Raw genomic sequence first — 22,043 nt, 5'->3', positions numbered from 1 at the left:
GGCTTGAGCCACCGCGCCCGGCCTGGAAACTCTCTACACCTTGAAATCACAATTTCACCCTGGCTTCTTTGATACATTATTTCTTCCACTCTCCCTAGGTGCTGTTATTTCTCTCAGATAGCAGATGACCTTCAAATTATTTTACCTTTCAGACTACAGAAACATTTTACTCCAGGTGCAGTGGCTCATGCCTATAATCCCAGCACTTTGGAAGGCCAAGACGTGAGGATCACTTGAGGCCAGGAGTTGGAGACCAGCCTGGGCAACATAGCAAGACCCTTTCTCTACAAAAAAATTACAAATTAGCTGGACTTGGTGGTGCACACTGATGGTCCTAGCTACTTGGAAGGCTGAGGTGGGAAGGTCACTTGAGTGCAGGATTGAGCCCATAACCATGCTACTGCACACCAGCCTGGGCAACAAAGCAAGATTTCATCTCAGAAAATAAAATAACATTTTTGACCAGGCCTGGTGGTGGCTCACACCTGTAATCCCAGCACTTTGGGAAGCCGAAGTGGGCGGATCACCTGAGGTCAAGCGTTCATGACCAGCCTGACCAACATGGCAAAACCCCGTCTCTACTAAAAATACAAAAATTAGCCAGCCGTGGTGGCGCACGCCTGTAATCCTAGCTACCTGGGAGTCTGAGAGAGGAGAATCATTTTGAACCCGGGAGGCGGAGGTTGCAGTGAGCCGAGATTGCGCCACTGCCCTCCAGCCTGGATGATAGTGCGAGGCTCCGTCTCAAAGAAAGAAAGAAAAGAGAGAGAGAGAGAGAGAGAGAGAGAGAGAGAGAGAGAGAGAGAGAGAGAGAGAAAGGAAAAGAAAAGAAAAAGATCTTTTTTTTTTTTTTAAACACAGAGTCTCGCTCTGTCGCCCAGGCTGGAATGCAGTGGCGCCATCTCGGCGCACTGCAACCTCCGCCTCCTGGGTTCATGCCGTTCTCCTGCCTCAGCCTCCCAAGTAGCTGAGACTACAGGCGCCCGCCACCAAGCCCAGCTAATTTTTTGTATTCTTTAGTAGAGACAGGGTTTCACCGTGTTAGCCAGGATGGTCTCAATCTCCTGACCTCGTAATCCGCCCGCCTCGGCTTCCCAAAGTGCTGGGATTACAGGCGTGAGCCATCGCGCCCGGCCAATTAAAATAAAAATTTTAAACAAACAACCAATTCGCTTACTCAGGTGTCATGGGTGAGAGCCTCTGTAATTGCAAAATTTTGACTGAGACAGTGAAAAGAGATCTAAGTTAACTGACTCCATCTTGCTTCTAACCTCCAAGCTGTCTTTATTCATTCCCGGGCATAGGCTGAACTAACTTTGGGAGAAACTTAGTTTATAATTTAGACAAAGAGGATAACAGCCCTTTCCCTAAGCAGACCTCCTTCTTGCCTGAGGACTAGATTGCCTTTGTAGGACTAACATTAGCCACAAGATTAGAAATTATGGTTTAGGGCTGGGCACGGTGGCTCATGCCTGTAATCCCAGTACTTTGGGAGCCACAGGAGGGCAGATCACCTGAGGTCAGGAGTTCAAGACCAGCCTGGGCAACATGGTGAAAACCTGTCTCTACTAAAAATAAAAAATAAAATTAGCTGGGTGTAGTGGCGTGCACCTGTAACCCCAGCTACTAGGGAGGCTGAGGCAGGAGAATTACTTCAACCCGGGAGGTGGCGGTGGCAGTGAGCCAATATCACACCACTGCACTCCAGCCTGGGTGACAGAGCAAGACTCCATCTCGAAAAAAAAAAAGAAATTATGGTTTAGGAGTCACGCAGCTGGAAGCTACAAGATTCTGACCTTCCCTAAACTGCTCCTAAGATCAGTGCTTGAGGTATTTTGCAGACCCTGCTCTTGGTGGATCAGCTGGCCCCACCCAGATCAATAAACTGGCTTAGCTGATCTTGTGGCCCCCCCCCCAGGAACTGACTGAGAGCAAGAAGACAGCTCTGATTCCCTGTGATTTCATCTCTAACTAATCAGCACTCCTGGCTCACTGGCTTCCCCTGACCCACCAAGTTATCCTTAAAAACTCTGCTCCCAGAATGTTCGGGGAGACTGATTTGAGTAATAATAAAACTCCGGTCTCCCGCACAGCCGGCTCGGTGTGAATTACTCATTATTGCAATATCACTGTCTTGAAGAATTGGCTCTGTCTAGGCAGTGGGCAAGGTGAACCCCTTGGGCAGTTACACCTCTGGCAAGAAGACACACCAAATGCAATCCCTGTGGGTCACTGGATCAGAGTCCTCCCGCTCTCCTTCCTGGAACTCAGTCAGCACTTTGGTCCCTGCAGCTCTGACCACTCTGAGGGAGCAAGCAGGCAGTTTGTACCAGGAGGGTCTTATAGTAACAACCCCGTGAGTCCCTTCTCCAAGCCGTGTAAATCGAATCCTTATTGGTTTGCTTAGCTAGGGGTCAGTTCAAGTCCTCAGGTACCAGATCTCAAGCCTGAGTGAGCATCAGTACCACCTGAGGAATTTGTCGACCCACAACTTCAGGGCCCCACACCCCAGAGGTTCTGATGCAGGAGACCTGAGACAGTTTCGCAGGCTAATCTGAGGACCTGCTTCTCTGGGTGTGTTTCCTTAGGTAATCACCTACGGACATAACCACACACAGAGCAGCTGTATCAGAACAGTCGCAACCCTTTGCTAACTCAAGGCTCCTCTATCCTGGCTGCAAACTAGCATCACTTGACGAGCTTTAACAAAGTCCAGTGCTCAGGCTCCACCCAGACCAATGAAGTCAGAAATTCTGGGGTGGAACCCAGGCATCGGCATGTTTTTAGAACTCCCCAGGTGACTCTGAAGCATGGTGACAATTGAGAACGGCTTTTCCCACCTCTAGTGACACAAGACCCTCATCAGTTCTCCTCAAAAGCAATTTTTCTGCTTCCTTAATTCTCGTTCTCCGAGCCAATTCTCATCTCATTCTTCTCCCCAGTGGTTCAGATGTATGTAGTCAGGGAGTAGGAGTGATGAGTATTGTTTTCTTTCTTTTTTTTTTTTTTTTTTTGAGACAGGGTCTCACTCTGTTGCCCATGCTGGAATGCAGTGGCACAATCTTGGCTCACTGCAGCTTGGACCAAATGGGCTTAAACAATCCTCCCACCTCAGCCACCTGAGTAGCTGGGACTACAGGCATGCACCACCATGCCCAATTAATTTTTTTTTTTTTTTTTTTTTGGTAGAGACCAAGTTCTCCAGACTGGTCTCCTGAGCTTAAGCCATCCTCCTACCTCAGTCTCCCAAAACGCTAGGATTACAGGTGTGAGCCACCGTGCCCAACCTGAGTATTGCTTGCTTGCTTGCTTGTTTTTTTTTTTCTATTGAGACAGAGTCTCACTCTGTCGCCCAGGCTGGAGTGCAGTGGTGCAATCTCGGCTTACTGCAAGCTCCGCCTCCCAGGTTCACGCCATTCTCCTGCCTCAGCCTCCCGAGTAGCTGGGACTACAGGCGCCTGCCACCACATCCAGCTAATATTTTGTATTTTTAGTAGAGACAGGTTTCACCATGTTAGCCAGGATGGTCTCAATCTCCTGACCTCGTGATCTGCCCGCCTCGGCCTCCCAAAGTGCTGGGATTACAGGTGTGAGCCACCGTGCCCGGCCTTGTTTTCTTAACTCTCCAGATGATTCCAATCCACAGCCAGAGTTAAGACCCACTGCTGCCCAGCATCTTCCGCAACCTCCTCTAGGCTACCTGCCCAGCTTCTTCTGAGGCAGAGAGAAAAAGAAAGGAACATAGAAACATAGAACATAGAAAGGAAGAGAGCAAGGATGAGCCCCCAAAAGGACTTGATGATCAAAGCAGCATAAAGGTCTACCCCTTCACTGCTGGTCAAGAGTTTGTTCCAAAGTTCACAACAAACCCACACTAGAACCCAAGGCTCTGATGAAAGCTTATTTCTTGAGGTGAATATGGGCCAGAAAAGGTAAGTTTCTTCACCTCCACCCTCAGATGGCTCTTGGGAAAAGCCCTCTGAAAAAGGCAACTAGCTTCCAAGTAGAAGGTTCAAAGGGCAAAAGTCAGTTGGGGGGCCCAGCATCTGACTGTTCCACCTCATTAGCCACAAGTACATGAGATCAGTCATTCTGGTACCAGGAGAAGCTGCACGAGGACACCTGGCCAAAGCTCTCAGACACACAGAGATCCAAAGTCCTTCACAGCCCAGAGCGGCTCTGGCAGACTCAGGGTAAGCTGTCTGTCCCCTTCCCACAGCAACCCTCAGCCCCCACCAGCACCCTGAAAGGCAAAAGCACGAAATACCCTTCTCAGCCAAGTTGAACCTGGAATCGTATCTTCTGTTCATTCATCCAGCCAACATTTATTGAAGAACCCACTACATGCAATTCACTGTGGCCACGTGTGTATGACACGAAGAACCTTTGCCTGATCCCTGAAGAACAGTACTCTGTAAACAAAGAGCCCTGAACTGCCAGGTACTGCTGACTCACTGGTACAGGGGACATACTGAAGACATAGATGGTAAAAATGTCCTGGTAGTGTCCTGAATGGCAAAACAACTTGGTCTCAGTGTTGGCAAGTGTAGGTAAGGCAAGAACAGTCATGTCCACCTGTGAACAGTGGGCCAAAACACCTTGGCTCTGAGGAAAGGACAGTCGGGTGGAGCTGGACTTCTGGACACCTATCCTCTTGCTGAGAGGAAAGTTCCACCTCTCTCGCAAAACAGAAAGAAAAGGCTCAGCCCTCCTTTCTGATCCCTGAGCTATTGTGAAGTAAAATGTAAACTGCTTTTAAGTCATCCAAAGACAGCATGCGGAAGGTAAAGCTTTTAGAAATCAATAAGATGCATACGATATGAATATAACTTGCAGTAATAGATACTATTTTTAACTGACAACTGTGTGCCAGGTCGCTATGTACTTACACCTATCTTCTAATTTAATCTGACAGAGAGTAAGTTTTATTATCTTTATTTTACACTTGAGAAAACTGAGGTCAGGCAGTGACTAGCTCCAAAGCCTATATCCATTCCACCACACCACATACCTCCTTAACTGTATGCAAGAATGTGAGACTGGGAGTGGGATTATCTCCCCCTGTGGTAATGGAGATGCCTAGAACTTCAGAGCACTGCGGCAGTCCACGAATTTCTCCAAGAAGTCAGAATAAGCAGCTTCAGGAGGTGCCATCTGCACACCTCTCTGTTTGGGAAAAGCAACCATTTCTACTACCCTAGACAGGACAGTGAGGCTCCTTCAAAACTCAGAATTCCTTCAGTCACTCACTCATTCATTCATTCATTAAGCTTATATTGAGTACCCACTGTGTTCCAGGCCCTGTGCAGGCTCTGAGATTAAGATCCAGTCTCCAGCCTTCACTCAAAAGTGGACATTGACAATTACAAGAATCAGGTGCTACGAAAGTCACTGAGAGGCAACCTATCCACCCACACGTCACTGGAGGAGTGAATGGGGTGCAGGCAAGCACCAGGATCACTGTTATCTGGACTGAGTGCATGGAGGCTGGTGCTGGGGTGGGGGAGGGGAAGCAATATTCCTGACAGAGAGGGCAAAACGTTATTACCCTGACAATGAAATCAGCAATGAATGAAGTCAACCACCCGTATAAAAAAACCTACTTAAGCAATAACCAGTAAATGATTTCAAGGTCTATTAGTAATACCAGACTATCTAGGGCTGTAGTTCAACAGCTCTAAAGGTAGATTATGCCTGCCAAAACACTGCAAACAACTGGCAGGAGCAGAGACTCTGTGTTTGCTCTTTGGAAACTGTCATGGTTTGAATAGAAAAAGATGAAAATATGGTAGAAATATAGATCACATTTCTATGAGGTAGGGACCCCATTTTATAGAAGAGAGAACTGAGGGCTGGGCACAGTGGCTCATGCCTGTAATCCCAGCAATTTGAGAGGCCGAGGCAGGTGGATCACCTGAGGTCAGGAATTTCAGACTAGCCTGGCCAACATGGTGAAACCCCATCTCTATTAAAAATACAAAAAATTAGCCAGGCATAGTGGTGGGCACCTGTAATCCCAGCTACTCGGGAGGCTGAGGCAGGAGAATCGCTTGAACCCAGGAGGCAGAAGTTGCAGTAAACTGAGATTACGCCATTGCTCTCCAGACTGGGCAACAAGAGTGAAACGCCATCAAAAAAAAAAAAAGAAGAAGAGTAAGGAGAAGGAGGAAAAGGAGAAGGAGAAGGAGAAGGAGAACAAGAGGAAACTGAGGCTAATAAATTTGACCTAGGATTGATTGAATCCTGCCTGATTCCACGCTGTTCACCACCATGCACCAGTGCCTCCCAACGGGATAAGGGTATCCCCTACACTGTTCAAGAAAAAGAAGTCTGACTCAGGGCACCCAATCATTACAGCCATGGAGAAGGCATCATTGTAGGGTAGAGATATTTCATCCAACTTTTCCAGAAACATACCTCAACCAACCTAAGGCAGGCTTAACTCTTTTTCATAAAATCGTCCCTCAACCTTGGTCCTTTCCTCTAACAATCACCCTCCATGCTTTCAGAATCATTCATCTGAAGAGCATGTCTACATTTCTTCCTGTTCCTGGGTCTCTACAATGCAGTCTGAGATGTTGCAACTCCTTCCTCTTTCACCCTGCAAAAGTTTTCCTTTGACCCTCTGAGTTGCCAATTCCAAATGACATTTTATTCCTTATTTTAAACTTAACAGCTCCTCCAGAAAGGCTATTTTTGAGTGTAAACCTGCCACCTCTGGTATGCTGCCCTTGCTCTGTGCTCTCACCTCCCCACATTAACTACACTGCATTAGAACAGTGTACGTATGTCTCTCCCACCCACGAGAGCTGTGTGAGGGCAGAGAGTGGATAACAGTTATCCTTGTACCCATGGGCATAGTCCTGAACTAGACACACAGTAACACTTAATACATTTTGCTGGGTGAATAAATGATATTTCTGAAACCTGATTGCACCCTCACTGCCCTGAAATTTCATTGCCTTAGGAGAAAGCCCACATGAAAAGCCACCAGTGACCTTCATATCAATAAATCCAATCAACTATACTCAATCTTTACCTAGCTTGACCTCTTAGCAGATTGGACACAGGTAGTCATTCATTTCTTCTCAATTCACTCCCTTCTACTTACCATCTTCCAGGTTTCCACCTATCTCTCTAGATGCTCCTTCTCCATCTTTTCACAAAATACCTATCCCTCAAATGTGGGTATTCCTCAGAATGCTTCTAAGCCCTTTTGTCCTCCCTTTCTACATCTTGTCCCAAGGTCATCTCATCTGTTCCTGTGGTTTCTTTTTTTTTTCTTTCTTTCTTTTTTTTTTTTGAGACAGAATCTTGCTCTGTCACCCAAGATGGAGTGCAGTGGAGCTATCTCGGCTCACTGCAACCTCTGCCTCCAGGGTTCAAGCAGTTCTCCTGCCTCAGCCTCCAGAGTAGCTGGGACTACAGGTACACACCACCATGCCCGGCTAGTTTTTGTATTTTTAGTAGAGACAGGGTTTCGCCATGTTGGCCAGGCTGGTCTCGAACTCCTGGCCTCAAGTGATCAGCCCACCTCAGCCTCCCAAAGTGTTGGGATTACAGGTGTGAGCCACCGCCCTGGCCTGTTCCTATGGTTTCAATAACCATATATACAATGATGACTCCCAAAAGTATATCACCAGCCCAACTGTCATGATTCTAGATATATATGAATATTCAACCACCTACTGGACATTACCAGGCACATCAAACTCAACATGTCCAAAACTGATTCCATCAATTTCTCCCAAACCTACTGCACCTTCAGTGTTCCCCATACAAGTAACTGGCATCACCATCCACCCATTTATGCAAGCCAAAGACCTGGGCATGTTATTGTCATCAACAACTTCCACTCATATCTACTCATAGTCCAAGTCTTAAGTCTCCCTGTCCCCAAAACATGACTCTAGTCCAAGCCACCATCATTTCTCACTAGGATCATAGCAGCAGCTTCCCACCTGTCTCCCAGCTTTCAATCCTACATAGAAAAACTAATCTTTCTTAAACTCACAAATTCTAAAATCTAAATCACAAATGCCACTCTTCTGCTTTTAAAGGCCTTAAGAGTTTTTTCATTGCCTTAGAAGAAAGCCCACCAAACTCCTTAATATAGTTGGTGCAATAGATTGCAGTTTTCCAATATGCCTCAACGTCTCCCATCCCATATTCCTTTCTTACAATGTGACTTTGACACTCTACCCATCAAGAGGCAGGGTCTGTACCCCTCTTCTCGAAACTGGATGGTCTTCTGTGAATGCCTCTACCTATAGAGTATGACAGAATTGACACCATGCAACTTCAGAGACTAGGTCATAAAAGGCAATGCAACTTCCACTTTGGGTGCTACAACACTCATTCTGGACGCTTTCAGCTGCTTCCATAAGCAGTCTGACTGCCCACGAGTCACCATGCTGTGAGAAAGCTCAACACAGTCCATATGGAAAGACCACATGGAAAGACTCTGACACAATTTGATAAGAGAAAGAAGGCCGGGCGCGGTGGCTCACACCCGTAATCCTAACACTTTGGGAGGCCGAGGCGGGTAGATCACCTGAGGTCAGGAGTTCAAGACTAACCTGGCCAACATGGTGAAACCCCGTCTCTACTAAAAATATAAAAATTAGCCGGGCGTGGTGGGGCACACCTGTAATCCCAGCTACTCAGGAGGCTGAGGAAGGAGAATTGCTTGAATCTGAGAGGTGGAGGCTGCAGTGAGCCGAGATCGCGCCACTGCACTCCAGCCTGCACAACCGGAGCAAGACTCCATCTCAAAAAAAGAAAAAAAAAGAAGCCCAGATTGTCTGCAACTTCCTCAGCAACCGTTTTTCCAGCTCCTGTCACCATCTGACTGCAACCACATGAGGGACCCTGACCTAGAACTGTCCCACTAAGCCCTTCCCAAATTTCTAAGCCACAGAAATCATAAATAAAATGACTATTGTTTTAAGACACTATGTTTTAGACTGTTATAGCACAATAATAACTAGCACAGCTTATAAAGCTTTGAACAACCTATGCCTTGACCTCTATTTACCTCTGCAAGCCAACTCTCAACCTTTTCTTCCTGAAATTCAACACTGCAGCCCACCCTGAACTCCTTTCAGTGCCTGAAAGGAGCACTTCTTGCATTTAGGTTTTCATACATTCTGTTCTTGCTGCTTGGAACACTCCTCTTCTACTCTTGATTAATTCTTCTTCGCCATTCCGGTATCAGCTCAAACTTCTACAGGAATGGTTTCTAAATGCCTAGGTTAGGACTGGTCTCCTCCTGTGCCTTGTTCTACCTTGCAAATCACAACACCATCACAATCCATTAAAACCCTGTATCGGAGGCCAGGCACGGTGGCTCATGCCTGTAATCCCAGCACTTTGGGAGGCCGAGGCAGGCGGATCATGAGGTCAAGAGATCAAGACCATCCTGGCCAACATGGTGAAACCCCATCTAAAAAATACAAAAATTAGCTGAGCATGGTGGTGCGTGCCTGTAGTCCCAGCTACTCGGGAGGAGACAGGAGAATCTCTTGAACCTGGGAAGCAGAGGTTGCAGTGAGCTGAGATCACGCCACTGCACTCCAGCCTGGTGACAGAGCGAGACTCCGTCTCAAAAAAACAAAACAAAACAAAACAAAAATCCCTGTATCGGGTTGCCCATCCTGACCCCGGCATGCACCCATGCATGCAGTCACACACACACACGCACACACATAAAGTGCTCCAAAAAGACAGTGACAGTGCAGGGAACGTGGCAACCTCTTCACAAATACTTGTTGAATGTTTAATCTCCAACCCTATCTCTTTCCTAAATTCCAAAGGGCATATCCGCCTACTATGCTACAAATAAATTCCAAATTCAACATGCCCCCATCCTCCTCCTCACAGTAAATGATATCACTGCCTACAAATTGTCTAAACCAGAAACTTCATCTCTTCATTCAAAGACTATTTATTGAGGGCCGGGCACGGTAGGTGGCTCACACCTGCAATCCCAGCACTTTGGGAGGCCGAGGCAGGCAGATCACTTGAGTTCAGGAGTTCGAGACCAGCCTGGCCAACATGGTGAAACCCCATCTGTACTAAAAATACAAAAATTAGCCGGGCGGGGTGACATGCACCTGTAGTCCCAGCTACTCAGGACACTGAGGCAGAAGAATCCCTTGAACTCGGGAGGCAGAGGTTGCAGTGAGCCAAGATCCTGCTACTGTACTCCAGCCTGGGCGACAGAGCAAGACTCTGTCTCAAAACAACAACAACAACAACCAAAAAAAAAAAGAATATTTATCAAGCTTCTCTGTTTCCTTGCTGGAGATACAGTGGATCATAGATAGGCACAGCTCTTCTGGCACAAAACTTACAAGATGGTAGATGTTTTCCTTGACACTTCCCTCTCCCTTATACTTGACATCTTAATAGGTCTCATTGGTTGTATTGATTATACCTTCTAAATTGCGCTCAGATCTATCCTTCCTTGTCCACCCCAACTGCCATCACCGTACTTCAGGTTTTTGTCATTTCCTGCCTGGATTGCTGCAAGAGCTTCCTAATAGTGTCTCTGCCTCCAGCCTTGTCCCCTAAGTTCCACCCCAGCTATATCACTCCCCTGTTTAAAGTCCTTTAATGGCTCCTCATATGCTTTGAATAAATTCTAAACTCCTACAAAGATATAACTTGCATTCTAGCCCCTTGCCCATCTTGGTCCCCTCATATCCCACAATCCCCCATGCACCCCCACACCCCATACATTTTTTTCATCTTGTGCCTTTACATTGGCTTTCCCTGTGCCTAAAACGTCCTGCCCCCTTCTTCATTCAACATATAATTATTGAGCACCTAGCAGATACCAGGCACTGTTCTATGTGCTGGTGATTCAGCAGTGAGTAAAACAAAGTCCTTATTCACATATGTTTATATTCTAGAGGGAAAGAGAGACAAGTAAATGATGTGTTGAACACTGTTATAAAGAAAAAGAGGCCAGGCACGGTGGCTCACGCCTGTAATCCCAGGACCTTGGGAGACCAAGGCAGGCAGATCGCCTGAGGTCAGGAGTTTGAGACCAGCCTGACTAACATGGTGAAACCCTGTCTCTGCTAAAAATACCAAAATTAGCCAGGCATAGTGGCAGGCACCTGTAATCCCATCTACACAGGAGGCTGAGGAAGGAGAATCGCTTGAACCCAGAAGGCGGAGGTTGCAGTGAGCCGAGATCGTGCCATTGCACTCCAGCCTGGGCGACAGAGCGAGACACCCTCTCAAAAAAAAAGAAAAAGAAAACAGGATGGGGAACTGAGAGTGACCATTTTAGATAGGATAGGTCTCTAGTAAGGTACTATTTTTGCAAAGAGGTGAATGGAGTAAGGGAATAAGCTCTGCAGGCATCTGGAGACGTGCCTTCCTTGCAGAAGAAACAAATACAAAATCCCTGAGACATGTATGTGCCAGGAAAATGCAGGAGAGGCAAGAAGGCCAGTGTAGCTGGAGCAGACAAAGTGAGGGCAAGAAGTCCAAGGTGAATCAAAGAAATCAGGTGGAGTAGGGCCACACAGGCCACGGTAGAAATGTGGGTGCTTCAGCCCAGCCTGACTCCTTTCATCCTTCAGTGCTGATACAGACATCATCCCCTGAACAAGCCACTCTCCACCCCTGCAAGCACCTGCCACATATACATGTTTAAGTGACTATGTTTACCTCGCTTCCCCACCACACTGTGCGTTCCCTACAGGCAGGGGCTCCACCTTTCAGCTCCATGCTTTATAGACCCCAACATGTTCAGAAAAAATTTCTCAAATTATTCAAACTTTCTTCTTTTGTTCCAATTCCATACCCTGCAAGCAACTTCCTGATTACTAGATTGGTTTCCCAGTTACTATGGTATCAGGGAGGGGATGCCTTGATAGTGAACACACACCTTCTGGTCATTAGAAATTACTCATGTGGGAAAGGATTCCGTATTTAATAAATGGTGCTGTGAGAACTGCCTAGCCATATGCAGAAAATTGAAACTGGACCCCTTCCTTATATCTTATACAAAAATTAACTCACGATGGATTCAAGACTTAAATGTAAAACCCAAAACTATAAAAACCCTAGAAAAAAATCTAGGGTTTTATAGCAATACCATTCAGGACATAGGCACGGGCAAAGATTTCATGGCAAAAATACCAAAAGCAATTGCCACAAAAGCAAAAATTGACAAATGGGATCTTATTAAACTAAAGAGCTTCTGCACAGCAAAATAAATTATCATCAGAGGGAAGAGACAACCTCTACAGAATGGGAGAAAATTTTTGCAATCTATCCATCTGAAAAAGGTCTAATAATCAGAGTCTACAAGGAATTTAAACAAATTTACAAGAAAGAAACAAACAATCCCATTAAAAAGTGAGAAAAGGACATGAACAAACACTTCTCAAAAGAGGACATTCATGCGGCCAACAAACATGAAAAAAAGCTCAACAGCACTGATCATTAGAGAAATGCAAATCAAAACCACAATGAGAAATCATCTCACGTCAGTCAGAATGGCAATAATTAAAAAGTCAAGAAACAGCCAGGCATGGTGGTTCACATCTGTAATCCCAGCACTTTGGGAGGCTGAGGCAGGTGGATCACCTGAGGTCAGTAGTTCAAGACCAGCCTGACCAACATGGAGAAACCCCGTCTCTAACAATACAAAATTAGCCAAATACAAAATTAGCTGGGCATGGGGGTGTGTACGCCTGTTATCCCAGCTACTCAGGAGGCTAAGGCAGGAGAATTCCTTGAACTTGGGAGGTGGAGGTTGCATTGAGCCGAGATTGTGCCATTGCACTCCAGCCTGGGCAACAAGAGTGAAACTTCGTCTCAAAAAACAAAAAACAAACAAACAAAAAAAGGCAAGAAACAACAGATGCTGGCAAGTTTGCAGAGAAAAAGGAACGCCTGGCCAGGTGCAGTGGCTCATGCCTGTAATCCCAGCACTTTGGGATGCCGAGGCAGGTGGACCACAAGGTCAGGAGTTCAAGACCAGCCTGGCCAAGATGGTGAAACTCCGTCTCTACTAAAAATACAAAAATTAGCCAGGTGTGGTGGTGGGCTCCTGTAATCCTAGCTACTCAGAAGGCTGAGGCAGAGAACCACCCAAAACAAGGAGGCAGAGGTTGCAGTTAGCCAAGATCATGCCACAGCATTCCAGCCTAGGCGACAGAGCAAGACTCAGTCTCAAAAGAAAAAGAAAGGTACGGCAAGTAAGAAAATGTGGTACATATATACCATGGAATAGTGTGCAGCCATAAAAAGGAATGAGATCATGTCCTTTGCAGGGACATGGATGAAACTGGAAGCCATTATCCTCAGCAAACTAATGTAGGAACAGAAAACCAAACACCAAATGTTCTCACTTATAAGTGGGAGCTGAATGGTGAGAACACGTGGACAAATGCGGGGGAAGAACAACACACACTGGGGCCTGTCGGTAGAGGTTGGTGGAGGGAGGGCATCAGGAATCATAGCTAATGGATGCTAGGCTTAATACCCAGGTGATGGGTTGATCTGTGCAGCAAACAATCATGGCACATGTTTACCTATGTAACAAAGCTGCACATCCTGCACATGTGCCCTGGAACCTAAAATAAAAGTGGAAGAAAAATTAAATAAATAAAAATTTAAAAAAAAGAAATTACCCGTGTATGCTCATCTACAAACTGTACATACATCAAAGGCCGAGTGCGGTGGCTCACGCCTGTAATCCCAGCACTTTGGGAGGCTGAGGCGGGCAGATCACGAGGTCAGGAGATTGAGACCATCCTGGCCAACATGGTGAAACCTCGTCTCTACTAAAAACACAAAAATTAGCTGGGTGTGGTGGCAGGAGCCTGTAATCCCAGCCACTCAGGAGGCTGAGGCAGGAGAATCGCTTGAAGCTGGGATCTCGGCTCACTGCAACCTCCGCCTGCCGACATAGTGAGACTCTGTCTCAAAAAAAAAAAAAAACTGTACATACATCAGTAAACTGACATTATCATTCACACATCAATCTCTTTTTTTTTTTTTTTTTTTTTTTTTGAGACAGAGTCTTGCTCTGTCGCCCAGGCTAGAGTGCAATGGTGCAATCTCGGCTCACTGCAACCTCCACCTCCCAGGTTCAAGCGATTCTCCTGCCTCAGCCTCCCAAGGAGCTGGGATTACAGGTGCCCGCCATCATGCCCGGCTAATTTTTTTGTGTTTTAGTAGAGACGGAGTTTCACCATATCGACCTCTTTTTTTAGGTAAGCGTGACTCAACTGCTGGGAAAATGACCCAAATCTGTGTCATGACACCCAAAGAAAGCGCTGCTCATGGAAGGGCCACATAAGCAGCCTGGCAGAAGACTCGGATGCCCTGTCTACCTCACACTCAGCCCACCTTCCCTATTTTAGATGGCAGCCCCATCACCCACACCTGTCCAAGCTCAAATCTCTAGCTTCATGAACTCTGAGAGCTTCCACATTCCCCATACCTAGAAGTATGGGTAATGGGGTGTGCATGAAGGATTATGGGATATGAGAAGGCCAAAGCGGCAAAAGCACAAGGCACACCTTCCTAGGGATTTAGATTTTATCCTAAAGCGTATGAGGAGGCACTGGAGGATTTTAAACAGGGAGCAACATACTGGGGTGGAAACCTATGGGCAAGGCTGGAGGCAGGGCTGTACCTGTGAGAGCTCTCCGACCCCCGGCAAAAAGTCCTTGAAAGTCCACTGTTAACTTTTTTTTTTTTTTTTTTTGGAGACGGAGTCTCTCTCTGTCACCCAGGCTGGAGTGCAGTGGCACGATCTGGGCTCACTGCAAGCTCCACTTCCCGGGTTCATGCCATTCTCCTGCCTCAGCTTCCCGAGTAGCTGGGACTACAGGCTCCTGCTACCATGCCCGGCTAATTTTTTCTGTATTTTTAGTAGAGACGGGGTTTCACTGTGTTAGCCAGGATGGTCTCAATCTCCTGACCTCGAGATCCGCCAGCCTCGGCCTCCTAAAGTGCTGGGATTACAGGCGTGAGCCACCGCGCCGGGCCAACTATTTCTTTATTCATACCCTCATCTCTGTTCCTAAGGCCACTGCACAATGCAGATATTCATCACCCTTCACATGGATTCAGGTTTCAGCTCCCTAAACCAGTCTCCCCACCTTCTGTCTCTTGCTCTTTCCAAAAACATTCTCCATGTGGCCACCAGAGTTCTCCTTTTAACTAAGTCTCATTATTTCACTAGTCCCCATTCCCCTGCTTAAAATCAGTAGCTGTGTAGCTTTGTAGCTCCCACCTGTAATCCTAGCTACTCAGGAGGTAGGAGGATTACTTGAGGCCAGGAGTTGGAGGCCGCAGTGAGCTATGACTGCACCACTGCACTCCTGCCTGGGCGACAGAGCAAGAACCCCCATCTCTAAAAATATAAAAATAAACAATAGCTTCACCTTATCTTTTAGATAAAGTCCAACCTGATTATAAAACCCATCTCACCCAGGGCTGTCTCCTCACCCTTCTCCCACCCCACATTCTAACCATACCAACGACATGGAATTCTCTGAACATTCTGTACCTTGCACCTCCACACCTTTGCACATGCAGTCTCCTGTGTGAAAGGTCACAGGAGACAGCTATATTTATTTTCAAAATTCAGCTCAGACACCATGTTCTCTGCGATACCTTCCTAAGCTCTCCTCCCCTACAAAAATAAAGTTGTCCCATTTAGGTCGGGCGTGGTAGCTCATGCCTGTAGTCCCAGCAATTTGGGAGGCTGAGGCGGGCAGTTCGCCTGAGGTTAGGAGTTCGAGACCAGCCTAGCCAACGTGGTGAAACCCCGTCTCTACTAAAAACACAAAAATTAGCCGGGCGTGGTGGTGCACACCTGTAATCCCAGCTGCTCAGGAGGCTGGGGCAGGAGAATCGCTTAACTTGGGACATGGAGGTTGCGTGAGTGAGGCGAGATCACACCACTGCACTCCAGCCTGGGCAACAAGAGTGAAACTTCATCTCAAAAAAAAAAAAAAAAGTTGCCCCATTTGCTCTTATGGTGCCTCTATCAGTGCACAAATTATATTGCATGACAATTATCTGTTAACACGTCTGTCTCCTTTCTGGACTATAAATTATTGAATGGCAAGGGCCAGACATCATTCTTCTTTGTTTTTCAGCACTAAGTAAAATATCTAGCACACACATAGCATGCCCTAATTAAATTTTTTCTAAGGGAGGGAATGTATGAAAGCTCTAAATTAAAGCCCTTCTCTTGCTAAATCTGAAGATTCTGCCTAAGTTCTCACTTAGGCTAATCAGAATGTCTTCATAGGTCCCAGCATCTGACTTGTGTCAGGTGCTTATTAAACAGTGCCTGAAGGCCAGGCACAATGGCTCACGCCCGTAATCCTAGCACTTTGGGAGGCCAAGGCAGGCAGATAGCTTGAGCCCAGGAGTTTGAGACCAGCCTGGGCAACATAGCGAGACCCCATCTCTATAAAAAAAATTAAAAAACAAAACCAAAACAGTGGCTGAAGGAATAAACCCATGAATCATATGTCACTAAATTCTTAGTCTTGGTTGCCCTTCTGAACCTTCTTTAGATCTCTATGCTCCTCTGAAGTTATCAAAGATAGAACAAAGTCCAGATATTATCTATGCAGTAATATCTCATTTATCTAACCATAACTACTCAGATGAAGCCAAGAAGCAGGAAGAGGAACAGGACTATAAGTGACCAAGAAAGACAGTAATTTTAAACATAATACCTTATACTTGAGTCATAATTCATGGTTTTCACTGAATCTCATTCCATTCTCACAACAGCCTGGAATTAAACAGTCAGTGCACCTGGCTCAAGGTCACATAGCTATTGAGCCCAACCTCAAACACAAGTGTGTGCACAAGTGGTGTGCACCTTTCACTCTATCAGAGAAATCTCAAATGTGTGTCACACATGTGTGCACAAAACTCTATGCATTTTACTCACTGAAGAGCTCTGCATATGAACCATAACTGCGGCTACTTTGCATGTATTCTTTTTGTTTTGTTTTGTTTTGTTTTGTCTTTTGAGACAGAGTCTCGCTCTGTGGCCCAGGCTGGAGTGCAGTAGCATGATCTCGGCTACTGCAACCTCTGCTTCCGGGTTCAAGCGTTCCTCCTGTGGCAGCCTCCCTAGTAGCTGGGATTATAGGCACCCACCACCACGCCCAGCTTTTTTTTTTTTTTTTTTTTTTGAGACAGAGTCTGGCTCTGTCACCCAGGCTGGCGTGCAATGGTGCAATCTCTGCTCACTGCAACCTCTGCCTCCCGGGTTCAAGCGATTCCCCTGCCTCAGCCTCCCGAGTAGCTGGGACTATAGGCACGCACCACCACACCCAGCTAATTTTTTTGCGTTTTCGTAGAGACGGGGTTTCACCATGTTGGCCAGGATGATCTTGATCTCTTGACCTCGTGATCCACCCATCTCGGCCTCCCAAAGTGCTGGGATTACAGGCGTGAGCCACCATGCCCGGCCTTTTTTGTATTTTTAGTAGAGAAGGGGTTTCATGATCTGCCCACCTTAGCTTCCCAAAGTGCTAGGATTACAGGCGTGAGCGACTGCACCCGGCCTTTGCATGTATTCTTACAAGGATGTACAGGCACGTGAATGTGTACATGGGTGAATGAGGATTTAAACATGTATGTCTCTATACCCAAATTAGAAGCAGAAAATTGGCCAGGTGCAGTGGCTGTGAAATCCCATCTCTTCTAAAAATACAAAAAATTAGCTTGGCGTGGTGGCGGGCACCTGTAATCCCAGCTACTTGGGAGGCTGAGGCAAGAGAATCGCTGGAACCCGGGAGGCGGAGGTTGCAGTGAGCTGAGATCGCACCATTGCACTCCAGCCTGGGCAACAAGAGCGAAACTCTGTCTCAAAAAAAAAAAAAAAGCAGCAACAGCAGAAAATTAAAAAGGGTCGACTGGCAGAGGTAGGCACAATGCCAGAATCGAGGAACAAGAGCTGTCAGAAATGACACAGACAAAGATAGTTAAAATAATAGAATTCTAAGGCCGGGAAGGTGGCCCATGCCTGTAATCCCAGCACTCTGGGAAGCCGAGGGGGGCGGATTACCTGAGGTCTGGAGTTCGAGACTAGCCTGACCAACATGGAGAAACCCCATCTCTACTAAAAATACAAAATTAGCCGGGCATGGTAGCACGCCTGTAATCCCAGCTACTCGGGAGGCTGAGGCAGGAAAATCACTTGAACCTGGGAGGCAGAGGTTGCGGTGAGCCAAGATCGCACCATTGCATTCCAGCCTGGGCAACAAGAGCGAAACTCCATCTCAAAAAAAAAAAAATAATAATAGACTTCTGGTATTTTAAAGGAATGCAGCCATCTTAGAAATATTACTTAGATGAAATAATCCTTCTCTGCACATGATATAATTAACCATATGCCCACATTTGAGGGTGCTCCAAGACCAATAGATCCTAAAATTAGTTTTGCCAGTAAGCAACCTACCAGATCATCTGCAAGTAATGCAAGAGAAATCACAGATCATATTTAAGACCTCAGTGAAGGCTGGGCACGGTGGCTCATGCCTGTAATCCCAGCACTTTGGGAGGCCAAGGCGGGCAGATCACCTGAGGTCGGGAGTTCAAGACCAGCCTGACCAACATGGAGAAACCCTGTCTCTAATAAAAATACAAAAATTAGCCAGGCGTGGTGGCACATGCCTGTAATCCCAGCTACTTGAGAGGCTGAGGCAGGAGAATCACTTGAACCCGGGAGGCAGAGGTTGTGGTGAGCCGAGATTGCGCCATTGCACTCCAGCCTGGGCAACAAGAGTGAAACTCCGTCTCAGGAAAAAAAAAAAAAAAAAAAACCTCAGTGAAAACCCCCTTCTTGCAACACAAAGCAGTGCCTTCCACCCCTCCCTGACTGTTGCCATGTATGACAAACATCCCATATGCAGAGATGAGTCCAGGCCAGATACAAGGACACACAAAACACAGAAGGACCCCACAGAAGACAGCCAGTTCTCTACACAACAGTAAAATCAGAGAAGCTGGAAAGGAAGTTGAGGAGTGAATGGGGCAATACAGAAATTGAAAGAAAAAAGGACACAAACTGATTGGAGAGCGGTGAGCCAATGAACAATTGCACCTGGTGCAAAATTCCTGTGCCCCAACTGCTAGAGCAGCTGCCCCTCAAATTGACAGAATGTCTGAGCTTCTTCACAGTTGCGGGGTGGAAGGCATCTCTAAGGTCCTAGGCTCTCCCAGGTTGGAAGGGCATTTTTCAAGAATAGAGGCATCTGAGGGATGGGGCTATGGAGAATCATCATCTCAGCACCTCCAATGGCTTTACTGAATGTACAGATTTAAATAATGTTTTATTTATGAGATGGAGAAAAAGCCAAGGTGGACTGAAATGACAGTATTAAAAATCTAGCCCACAGAAGCCGGGTGCAGTGGCTCACGCCTGTGATCCCAACACTTTGGGAAGCCAAGGCAGGTAGATCACTTGAGGTCAGGAGTTCAAGTCCAGCCTGGCCAACACAGTGAAACCCCGTCTCCACCAAAAATAGAAAAAAAATTAGCTAGGCATGGTGGCACATGCCTGTAATCCCAGCTACTAGGGAGGCTGAGGCCGGAGAATCACTTGAACCCAGAAGATGGAGGTTGCAGTGAGCTGAGATTGCACCACTCAAGCCTGGGCGACAGAGTGACTCTATCTCAAAAAAAAAAAAAAAAAGGAAGAATCCAGCCTACAGAAATACTCATGCAGCTGCAAAAAGATATTCACTGGAGCATTATCTGTAAGACTGAGAAACTGAAACCAACGTACATGGCCATTAACAGAGGACCAGCTAGATAAATAAATTACTATGCATCCTTAAAATTAACATGAAATAATATGAAGCATTTTTTAAAAAGTAGATCTGTAAGTAGAAAAGAATGTCACTGATAATGCTAGAGGAAAAGCACACTGTAGAATTACATGCAGACTAGTATGATCTCATTTTTGTAAAAGAACAAAACTACACCTCTTTTTTTTTTTTTTTTTTTTGAGATGGAGTCTCACTCTGTTGCCCAGGCTGGAGTGCAGTGGTGCGATCTTGGCTCACCACAACCTCTGCCTCCTGGGTTCAAGCGATTCTCCTGCCTCAGCCTCCTGAGTAGCTGGGATTACAGGCGCCTGCCACCACATCCAGCTAATTTTTGTATTTTTAGTAGAGATGGGGTTTCACGATGTTGGCCAGGCTAGTCTCGAACTCCTGACCTCAGGTGATCTGCCCACTTCAGCCTCCCAAAGTGCTGGGATTACAGGCATAAGCCACCACACCCTGCCAAAACTACATCTCTTGAAGGAACAAGAAAAAAAAAAATCAGTGTGCCTGTGGTCCCTGCTACTCAGGAGGCTGAGGCAAGAGGATAGCTTGAGCCTAGAAGTTCGAGGCTGAAGTAAGGTATAATCACACCACTGCACTCCAGTCTGTGTGACAGAGCAAAATACATGTCTCTTTAAAAAAAAAAAAAAAAATCAGGAAGAATATGCAAACTGCTAATAGTGCTTACTGTGAGAAGCTGGGGAAAAGGTGAGTGTTTTTGCGATACACTGTGGTACTGTTTGAATTTTCACACAAAGCATACATTAACTATATATATATATATATATATATGTTGTCAGAGACATTCCTCTCTATCTCCTTCTTACTCCCAGACTGCACTCACATCCCAGCCTCTGTCCAGCCCTCCACCCACCACCTCCTACCCCAGCCCCACTTACAGATGCAGGCAGCAGCCAGCAGGCGGCTGGCAGCATAAGGGGCGAAGCAGCTCGGGAAGAGAGGCTGTACCATGTAGTTGGCAAAGGTGATGGCAATGATGGCCTGGCTGGTGGGCTCAATGATGAGCAGGGAGGTCCAGAGTCTGATGAAAGCAAGGAATCCTCCAAAGGCCTCCAGGATATAGGCATAGCTGGCCCCAGATTTCTTAATGGTGGTGCCCAGTTCCGCATAACAAAGGGCCCCAAAGACGGAGAAGAGGCCCCCGACAGCCCAGATGACCAGAGAGAGACCAAAGGAGGCACTGTATATGAGCACACCCTTGGGGGAAACAAAGATGCCCGAGCCAATCATGTTCCCCACAATCAGGCACACGCCGTTAAGCAGTGAGATCTCCTTCTTCAGCTTCACCTGCTCCGGCCCTGGGCTGGCCCCATCACCCAAAGGGGAGGTTTCCACCTCAGGCTGGGAGGCCACTTCATACTCAGTGCTGTCAACCATGGTGGAGGAGTGGAAACCCTTCACCAGCTTCGTGGCATTGCCCTTTAAGGAAGAAAGATGATGCTATAGATTAGGTGGTTGGCAATTACATAGAACCTCTACCCGCCTCCAACACAGGGTAATATGGGCAGCTCACCAACCACTGCGGAGACCTCCAAATAACCTTTTCTCCAGCTCACTCATCAAAACAACCCCAACTTGAATATTTGTCTATCTATCTATCTATGTATTTATTTATTTATTGACAGAGTCTCTCTCTGTAGCCCAGGCTGGAGTGCAGTGGTGCAATCTCGGCTTGGCTCACTGCAACCTCAGCCTCCCGGGTTCAAGCGCTTCTCTTGCCTCAGCCTCCCAAGTAGCTGGGATTACAGGCACCTGCCACCACGCGTGGCTAATTTTTTTTTTTTTTTTTTTTTGAGATGGAGTTTTGCTCTTGTTGCCCAGGCTGGAGTGCAATGGCGCGATCTCAGCTCACTGCAACCTCCGCCTCCCGGGTTCAAGTGATTCTCCTGCCTCGGCCTCCCGAGTAGCTGGGATTACAGGCATGCACCACCACACCCAGCTAATTTTGTATTTTTAGTAGAGATGGGGTTTCTCCATGTTGGTCAGGCTGGTCTCAAACTCCCAACCTCAGGTTATCCGCCCGCCTCGGCCTCCCAAAGTGCTGGGATTACAGGTGTGAGCCACCTTGCCCAGCCTCCAACTTGAATTTTTAAGAGAAGGCACTCATTCGCCAGAGAGAAAGGATCTGTCTCTCATCATTAGGATATTGCTGCCCAACCGACTCACCAAATAGAGAAC

At 46.7% G+C, this 22,043-nt stretch overlaps 1 protein-coding gene across 17 annotated transcripts in view; it reads right to left on the bottom strand.

Moving 5' to 3' along the window:
* Window positions 1-22,043, bottom strand: part of SLC7A7 (solute carrier family 7 member 7) — a 56,028-nt gene that overhangs the window by 18,281 nt on the left and 15,704 nt on the right. For all 17 annotated transcript variants that reach the window (XM_063697808.1, XM_063697817.1, XM_063697810.1 and 14 more), the window contains one exon: window positions 20,744-21,284. In XM_063697808.1, coding sequence (XP_063553878.1) covers window positions 20,744-21,242 — 499 coding nt within the window. In that variant the 5' untranslated portion in view covers window positions 21,243-21,284. The remainder of the gene's footprint in view (window positions 1-20,743; window positions 21,285-22,043) is intronic.

Source organism: Gorilla gorilla, chromosome 15 (genome assembly GCF_029281585.2).
Source record: "Gorilla gorilla gorilla isolate KB3781 chromosome 15, NHGRI_mGorGor1-v2.1_pri, whole genome shotgun sequence".
In the NCBI taxonomy this organism is placed as follows: Eukaryota; Metazoa; Chordata; class Mammalia; order Primates; family Hominidae; genus Gorilla; species Gorilla gorilla.
The sequence above is the reverse complement of the archived record's forward strand: the minus strand, read 5'-3'. Positions and strand labels throughout refer to the sequence as shown.